Source organism: Suricata suricatta, chromosome 17 (genome assembly GCF_006229205.1).
Source record: "Suricata suricatta isolate VVHF042 chromosome 17, meerkat_22Aug2017_6uvM2_HiC, whole genome shotgun sequence".
NCBI classification, from domain to species: domain Eukaryota; kingdom Metazoa; phylum Chordata; class Mammalia; order Carnivora; family Herpestidae; genus Suricata; species Suricata suricatta.
The window spans coordinates 8,094,153-8,103,158 of record NC_043716.1 but is presented as its reverse complement, the minus strand read 5'-3'; the positions used below and the strand labels follow the sequence as shown (position 1 = coordinate 8,103,158).

General features: G+C 55.2%; 2 protein-coding genes and 1 long non-coding RNA gene across 3 annotated transcripts in view; 2 read left to right on the top strand and 1 right to left on the bottom strand.

Moving 5' to 3' along the window:
• The window catches only part of PMP22 (peripheral myelin protein 22), a 124,153-nt gene that overhangs the window by 75,285 nt on the left and 39,862 nt on the right, over window positions 1-9,006 (top strand). The gene's annotated exons all lie outside the window — the stretch shown is intronic.
• LOC115282798 (multidrug and toxin extrusion protein 2-like) lies at window positions 836-4,401 on the bottom strand. Its single transcript, XM_029928974.1, has 5 exons — window positions 4,240-4,401; window positions 3,159-3,260; window positions 2,853-2,921; window positions 1,991-2,139; window positions 836-1,104 (listed from the first exon to the last, which is right to left on the bottom strand). The coding sequence occupies exons 1-5, from the start codon at window positions 4,390-4,392 to the stop codon at window positions 1,041-1,043; spliced, it is 537 nt and encodes a 178-aa protein (XP_029784834.1). The 5' UTR covers window positions 4,393-4,401; the 3' UTR covers window positions 836-1,040.
• Window positions 4,537-5,102, top strand: LOC115282800. The gene is made up of 3 exons (XR_003904747.1): window positions 4,537-4,616; window positions 4,742-4,790; window positions 5,034-5,102. It is a non-coding gene; the product is annotated as an uncharacterized LOC115282800 (long non-coding RNA).

Below are 9,006 nucleotides of genomic sequence, written 5' to 3'. Positions count from 1 at the left end.
GAGACAGAAATGCTGATGCATAGGAGCACATGTACCCCAATGTTCATAGCAGCAATGTCAACAATAGCCAAAACATGGAAAGAGCCTAAATGTCCATCACCTGACGAATGGATCAAGAAGATGTGGTATATATACACGATGGAGTACTACATGGCAATGAGAGGGAATGACATATGGCCATTTGTAGGAAAGTGGATGGGCCTTGAGGGTGTCATGCTGAGCGAAGTAAGCCAGGCAGAGAAGGACAGAAACCATATGTTTGCACTCATAGGTCTAGCAGGAAAACAGGAGAGACCTAATGGAGAACCAGGGGGAGCGGAGGAGGGACAGAGAGTTGGGGAGAGAGAGGGATGCAGAACTTGAGAGACTATTGAATGCTGAAAATGAACTGAGAGTTGAAGGGGAAGGAGGAGGGGGGAAAAGAGGTGGTGGTGATGGAGGAGGGCACTTAAGGGGAAGAGCACTGGGTGTTGTACGGAAAACAATTTGACAATAAAATATTTAAAAAAAAAAGAATGTTTATCATGTTCTTCTAATAGTGAATATTGGAAACAACCTGAATATCTAACAAATCAGGATCAGTTAATAAATCCATGACACTACATATAGGACAGTGCACACAAGAGACTAACATTGGGAAGGGGAAAAGCAGGTTATAATGCAATATACACACACTGACTCTCTTTCAAACCATACACGTGTACGTGTGTGTGAACCTATGCTCCCAAGAGCAGAAAGGATCCTGGGAAGAGATAGGACCCTAGATTCTCTCTGGGTGGCGGGATTAGAGGCGACTTCAGTTTTTTCTTTCCCACGCTTCCCACAATTTCTCACAATGGTTTTCTCATCAAAAAACAATGCCATCCTACATCTTAAAGTCCAGTCTGCGTACGCGGAATGGGACTGGAATTCTGCTGTCCCTTCAGCCAGCTTCAGTGGCACAGCGAAAAGTCCCTGCAAGCCCACGGGCTTCCCCAGCACATGGCGTGGCAAAGAAAAAGCCAGAATTCAGGGGAGCAGAAGTCCACCCTCCTCCCAGCTCAGCAGACAGTGACGCTTACCGGAAGTGCTGGGGTGAAAATGAGCACGTACTCTTGGGTTAACCTGCAAAGGGAACAGAAGCCCTAGAGTTGATGGGGCCACGCCCTCCACGGCTGGGACTGGACGGCTGCCCGAGGAGCACCCTGGGCACCCCAGCTTTGAAGAGAGGCTTTACCAGGCCCTGAAGATTCTCGGCCAAGACCAGTGAAACCCCAGCGGTCAGGGAGTACCATTCACTACATGCTAGGAAGGTGTCAGGAATGACTAGGGAACTTAAATTCGGAGTTATGTGCAGTGTATAAGAGGGGGAGAAGGTTATATCTTATCATCTTATCAAGAAATAAGCGAATGAAGGGGGCGCCTGGGTGGCTCAGTTGGCTACGTCTCCAACTCTTGATTTCAACTCAGGTCATGATCCCATGGTTTGTGAGTTCGAGCCCTGTGTGGGGCTCCTTGCTGACAGCATGGAGCCTGTTTGGGATTCTTTCTCTCTGCTCCTGTGTGCGTGCGCGCTCTCTCTCTCTCAAAATAAATAGAATAAACTTAAAAAAATAAGCAAATGACGTGCACATCCCACAAGGGGACATTTCTAAGATTAATAATAAACGGTGTGGGTACATCTGAAATTGGTTCAGTCCTCTTTCCGTTTTTTGGAAGACAGGGTAGTGTACACTTCAAGTCTCCAAAAGCATCTGAGAAGCCAGGACACAAATGCAAATCCCATCATCCCCCCCACATCCTGAATTAGAATTGGCCCTGTGTCTGCCCCCTGCTGGTCACAGCTGGAATCGCATGCGGGCAGGAGGGTCCAAAACCCAAACACTGGAATCCTTCCTTGTACGAGCTGCACTTGTGATGGCTTGTGACCCAGAGAATCGCGAGAGCCCAGGGCATGGGCTTCCTTGGGAGGAGCGCCCTCCCCGGCTCCCCAACAGAAGGCAAGCAGTACCTGGATACGGCCGGGTCCTGCCTGAAGAGCAGCAGGATGCTCTGGGTGTTGAGGAAGAGTGCCCAGCACGGAAGGCAGCAGAGGAGCAGCACCAGAGTGCCCCTCTGCAGGATGACCCCCACATTCTTCTTGTTGGGGCTCCCGAAACTCTGCAAAACAGGTCAGCCCTGGGTCAAGCTGCTCACACCTTCAGTACCTTCCGTCTGTCCCCTGGGTAAGCCCAGCTGGGGCATCAACCTCCTAGCCAGTGCTGGTGCTGTGGGGACGGACCCAGGACATGACAGGCACCCCGTAGTGGGCATGTGGCATCTTCAGTCCCAGCATTGTTGGGGGCTTCCTCTGCAGGGGCTCTGCTCACTCGCAGAATCATAATGGCAGTGATTTACTGAGCACGAGCTCCATGCCAGGCCCTGTGCCTGCCTCCGTCTACCTGCTGTCCCCCGTTCTTCAAAAGTGCCTAAGCAAGAAGGCATTATCCCACTTCATGGCTGGAGCATGGAAGCTCCGAGGGCATTTGTCAAGTCTCCATGCTGATAAGTGGCAGCTAGGACCAAGCCCAGGTCCCCAGGCCCACCACGAGTCCAGACCCCTCAGGAAAGCTGAGCCCCACTGGGCTGTGGGCAGGGCCATATGTGCGCCCTCGGCATTTGACACATGAGGTCAGGGAACTGCACCTGCACCATTCCCGCCGTGGCTCTCTAGCCCGTCTGCTCAGACTCTTTAAAAAACGGTCTAATTCCCTGATGGCACAAAACCTTGCAGCCGTCTCCCCCCATCCCCTGGCCTGTTTGGTGGGCTCCCAGCCACCCCCCACCCCTGTTTGATGGGCACCCTATTGCCCAGCTCCAAGAAACACACTTACCTGGGACATCAAAGTGTCACATGCTGAGGACAAGCCTGCTCCTATGGAAATTCCACAGACATTGACAAACTGGAGCCACACACAGGAGAAAACACGAGGCTTGTCAGGGCCCAAGGAGGGAACCCTAGGAGGGGATCCTTCATCAGGGGGACGCCACCCAACAGCAGCTCTGATATGCAGCTGAGCCAGCACCCCCCACCCCCCGGCTCTGTGCCATAGGGGGAGGCCCCCAGGTCCCAGCTCTGAATGCAGCTGTCGGCCCTCGTGCTGTTTAGGGGGCAGAATGGAGGGGCCAGCTAGACTCACGGCCACCGAGAGGGTCACGGACGCCAGCTCCACCTTGCCCAGGTGCCCGCAAAACACCGAGCTCACAACATGGATCATGAAGGACAGCACCTGGAACAACAGCTGGAGAACAGCGGCCAGGGTCAAGGGCGCTCCGCAGCCCGGCCCCGCACGGAGGCTCCTGCACGTCCCGAGGGGCTTCACCCAAGACAGACACACACACACACACAGGTGCGTGTGCACGCACGGCCGCCGGGCCAGTCCCCCACACCAAGGAAGCAGACTTTGTGGTCTGAGCCAGACTTCCAGGGCTGGAAGTCAGGTGACCCGAGTCATGCTCCCCTCTTGATGTCCGCTGCTGAGTTAACCTCGGGGGGTTAACCTCCGGGGCTCAGGTTTCCCAGCCGAAAAGTGCAGGAATGCGACAGAAGCGCCTAGCAACACACAGAGCTTGGAGCACAGAGGGCTTAATTCAAACATTCAACACTCTACTGATGTTATCATCATTTGGTCAGGTGACATACACGCAAAAATGTAGGTGAGGAATAAAATACACCCAAATCTTAGCAATGGCTGTGTCCTGCTTGTGGGATTAGACAACTTTCTTTCTTCTTTTACTTAATAATATTTTTAAATGTTTATTTATTTTTGAGAGACAGAGAGACAGAACATGAGCAGAGGAGGGGCAGAAACAGAGGGAGACACAGAATCAGAAGCAGGCTCCAGGCTCCGAGCTGTTAGCACAGAGCCTGATGCGGGACTTCAACCCATGAACCACAAGATCATGACCTGAGCCAAAGTGGGACACTTAATCAACTGGGCCACCCAGGCGCCACACATTTCATCTGAAATTTTATGGGGTGCCCCGCCTTGAATGGGCTGCTGAGCGAGGCCAGGCCCCACTGCCACTCCAGGCACTGTCCAGGGTCAGCTGTCCTGCAGTCACCTGCTCTGGGCAGTGGCCCCTGGTGCAGCCTGGGCATGGTCGATGTGGGCAGTTTCAGGGGACGGGTGTGAGCGGCTCCCAGCGCAGGCCTGTCACACATGGACATCAGCTGACCCCAGCCTTACTGCCCCCCACCCCCCAACATCATCTACTTACCAGGGGTCCAGAAAGGGCAAGGAGCATCCATGCCTCGGCCCCAAAGCCAACAGGGACCAGCCTGCGGAGGGCAGGGCAACAGCCTCCTCGGTCTGGGGGGACCGTGTCCTGAACGCTGTCCATTCCAAGACTGGGCTGCCGGCCACCCTGCATGCCAGTGCTCCTGCAGCCAGCGTCGCCCACCAAGCCCAGGTCACTTTGCAGCCTGGCTAATGAGTAAGGGGCAGGAGGAGGGGCCACAGCAGCAGCCTATCAGATGAGCCCAGCGTCCCTGGGTTCTGTCACCAGAGAGCCATGGGCACCTGGGAGTCCCACAGGCACCAGCGGTCCTGTCTGCGGTCCCAGGGCTGTTAGCTGCAAAGCCCCGGGAGGAAAAGGTTGGGGCAGCGTGGGGCCGGGCAGGGCCCGGGGGTGAGGGCCGGACAGCCTGGAAGAGCTGCGCTGAAGGGCTGGGCTTCGACTCCTCGGCGTGATGGTGCCCGTGATGACTCTCATTTTACAGATAACACGATGGAGATTCAGAGAGGCAGCAGAGCCTGGATTCCGTCCAGGTGGGCAGCGTCCAGAGCCCTGCCCTGGGAGTGAGTGGTACGGTGGGAGGGGGGCAGTGGCCTGGAGCCAGGGGCGAGGACACTTGGGGAGGGACCCCCAGCCCTGCCTCTGCCCACCATCCCTTTCGGCAGCAACCCCAAGAACCAGGGTGACCCCACATGGGCAAACAGCTCGCCCCTCTCGCCCTCCCAGACCATGGGAGGCTCATAACCACCACCTTACTTGGCCTGGTCCTGGTTCAGGCTTCAGGATGTGCCAGCCGCACAGAGGGAGAGAGGGAGGAGCAGACCCCCCCACCAACGAGAGGAGTGAGGAAAACAAACCAAAGTTGTTCCACGCAACCCACGCAGCACAAACCCCACCCCCTCGCTCCTCCCCACACGCATGCGCAGATGTGGTCTTCGCGCAGAATTTCCCAATGCTCCTCTGGCTTGTACACCTGCGTGAGGCTATGCCTTCCCGCATTCTGTCGAGCTCACCTGCACACTAAACAGGAAAATTAGCTGCCACGGACAAAGGGGCAAGACATTTTATTGTTTAATGAAGGCAAACCAGCCCCCACCAAGATGGAAGGTATTTGGTGCAAATGACCTGTTTCCAGCAGCTTCCGACTGTTTCCAGTCTGGCTTTACGGTGCTGACCAGTGGGGCGCTTGCAGCAGCAGGCTAGGGCCGTGGGTCCTCAAAGCCTTTCCCGCAGTATCCCCCAGCAGTTTTGGATAAGCTAATAATTCCTACAGTTCCTCTGGATAAAGCTATTCTTTCCCACACTCCTTTCAGGCCATGGATGGATGGGTGTCCAGGCAGGGGGTGGGGGGTTAGGAATATGGAGGGGACCCATGCCATTGCAAGGTCACTGCCTAGGCCCAGAGGCACGGTGGGAACTGCTTCCTCTGGGTGGAGAGTCCTCCAAAGGCCCCCCATGACTGCACTTGCAGACTTTTTCAAGGAACACTTTACATCTCACCTCCTTGCCCCCCCAACCCCCCTGCTGCATTTCAGTTCAGCCACCTGCAGACCCAGCCTCCCAGTCTGGTTTTCTGGGACTCCAGCCACAGCAGCCAATGTCGCCATCCTGTGGGGAGGTGAGAGCCCCCCACAAGTTGTCCAGCTCCGCGGGGAGCAGTGTGCCACCCTCCTGTCCGGCATCCCCTGCGGCCTTGGCACACACCACACCGATCAGCAGCTCCGCTCTTGGTGTCAGGTCCACGAGTCCCTGTGGCCTCGGGAGCCTGTCAGTTTCCAAGTGACCTTCCCCCAGGGCATGGGGCACAGTGACCCACAATGTCGACCTGCAATGTCCTCCCTTGTGTCAGTTTCGGTGTCAATAACAGTTCTTTGGTGGAAATGGGAGGAACTGGCTTGAGATAATACAAGGAAGTGAGGGGAGGGAACTCAGAGGGGGTAATTGTTGGCAGGTGATCCTTAGCCCAGGAAAGCTGAGGAACCAGCCTCAAAGACGAGAGAATCGGGCAACTTGGGACTCAGCTCCTGAGATGACTCCGCTCCAAACATCTTCAGTCCCAGAGGCCAATTTCTGGGTAATAAGGAGCAGGAGCCCACCAGCGCTGGGAGGGGAAGGCGAGTGGGTGGGTGGGGAGGGGTGAGCTGTGGCCCCCTGGGGTGGGGTCTGGGGTTCCCCCCAAAGATGGGATTCTGTGCAGATAAATCACCCGCATGTCCTGAATAGTAAATGCCCCTCACACTTCCTGTCTTAAATCAGCCACCATTTGCATCACGAATCTAGGCTGCTGGGATGAGCCAGCTGTTTTGGTTATAAGCCGGCCCGGACAGTTCGATTGCCAGAAGGCGGTGCCCGCTGCCGGGGGTCCGGTTCCACTGTCACACTGTCCCCTTGCATCTTCCTTCACAGGGCCTCCCTGGGCAGCTTGGGCTTCTCACCACACGAGGTTAGCTTGAGGAGAGAACATTCCAGAAGTGCATGGAGGAAAGGGCGTTCATGTCAAGACACAGAGGCACAGCCTGGGAAGTTACACAGGTCACTTCCGCCTGTTGGCCGCAGATAATCACAGGGCTCCTGCTTCCTGATGGGAAGAGTGGCAGATCACCTTCCGCCTCTGTGACCTCCAAAGGCACACCCACTCCCCTTCCCCCTCCCCAGCTCCCCTCTCTGCCCTTCCTGTCTCCTCTCCCCTGTCCAGCCCATTCCACCCCCTGCCACACACACACCCCACCCCCCGAGCAATGGTGGAGCAGATTCAAGTCCCCTGCACAGGGAGGAAGGACCTAAACCCACAAAGTCCTGGAACGGTACGAGGTCGGATGAGGGGGAAGGAAGGGGAAGTCATTGTAAGACCCCTCAACACACCCTGAGGTTCAGGAGGCTTTCAGCCAAGGAGGGGGAGCCTGCATATGGTTTCTGGAGGGCTCACAGGAAGGGCTCAGCTCCCAGCCACGTGGGAGCCGCAGGCTCCCCCGACCTGTCCCAGACAGCAACTTGGCAGCACTCGGAGGACAAGTCCCACTGGGGGCGGTCCGGTCCCTGGCCAGTCAGGTAACTGAGTGGTGGGGGGGGGGGGGGTTGGCAGAGCCTCTGCTGACCTCTCTTTACTTGGTTACACTTTACCAGGCCTGAGCCTGTTATTTGCCCTTGGGCTGCCCGGAGCCCTGCACCCCCAGGCTGGGGAGCCAGAGTCGCTCTCTCTCTGACTCTTTCTGACTGCCCCGTGACCGAAGAATTCCCAGGTGTCCACTGGGGAGAGTGGGGACTCTGACCTTCTTGTCCCTCGGTTCCATGCACGTCTTCAGAACAGAGGACAGCTGGGAAGGATAAGGTCAGCCTCCTGCTGTCCCCAGGCCTCCAGCTGAGCAGTGGCCAACATTTGCCTGACCAAAATGCCTGAGGTCACCCCAGCACCCCTTCCCTCCAGACCATACCCCTTCCTCCTTCCCCCCTCCCTCCTCCCACAAGGCTTCGCAGGCTCCTCCCCCACAGAAATGCCTAGAGCCCAGTCCTGACAGATAAGGGAGAGGGACAGAGCCAGCTGACACACGGCATCGAGAGTGAACCCTAATGTAAGTTACGGACCTTAACTAATAGTGTTATTAACATTGGGTCCTCAGTTATAATACACGTATTGTCCTCTTGCAAGGTATTAATAATAGGGGAAACTGAGGGAGAGGGAGAGGGAAGTAAAACTCTCTACATGGTCTGTTCTATTTTTATATGAAGGTAAAGATGTTGTAAAAAAATAAAGTCTATCATGGCGCATGGGTGGCTCAGTTGGTTGAGGTCCGACTTTGGCGCAGGTCATGATTTCATGGTTTGTGGGTTCAAATCCCACGTCCAGCTCTGTGCCGACAGCTCAAAGCCTGGAGCCTTCAGATTCTGTGTCTCCCCCTCTCTGCTCCTTCCCTGCTCCCATTCTGTCTCTCTCTCTCAAAAATAAATAAGACATTTTTTTAAAAAGTCTGTTAAAAACAGTGGGCAAGGGGCGCCTAGGAGGCTCCGCCGGTTAAGCATCCCGTTCTGGACTTCGGCTCAGGCCATGATCTCATGGATGTGGGACTGAGCCCCGTGTTGGGCTCGGCATTGAGCCTGGAGCCTGCTTGGAATTCTCTCTCTCCCTCTCCGTCTACCCCTCTCCCCAGCTTGCACACGCTCTCTCTAAAAAAAATAAATAAATAAAATAAAAATAAATAAATAATTTAAAAAGGTAAACGAAATAATAAGGGGTAGTATTGACTGAGATTTCTAAGGAAAACGCCCCCCCCCTTGCACCTTTAGTTTAAGAATGCACTGGTGGCACCATTCACAGCCACCAGAAAGTGGAGACGACGCGAATGCACATCGGCCGGCGAAAGGAGGAACAAGGAGAGGTCCAGCCAACCTGGAGTTTTATTCTGCCATAAAAGTGCCTGGAGTAGACACCTGTTACAATCTGGATGAGCCTTGAGAACATGCGAAGTGAAAGGAGTCAGTCACAAAAGACCAAACAGCATACCGTCCCACCAGGATCAAATATCCAGCAGAGGCAAGCTCATACACAGAGAAAGTAGATTAGTGATTTCTGGGGACTGGGGGAGGGGGAGCAGTGCAGGTGACAGCTAAGTGGTCCTGTAATGCCCAAGATTTCAATATCACCCCAAAACCAGAACGCGCCAGGGAGACCGAGGCACGCATGTAAAAGCAAAGGGCATTTATTATTACGGCTTAGGCTCGCCGGGCCTAAGTTCGGTCTCACAGCCTTCACCA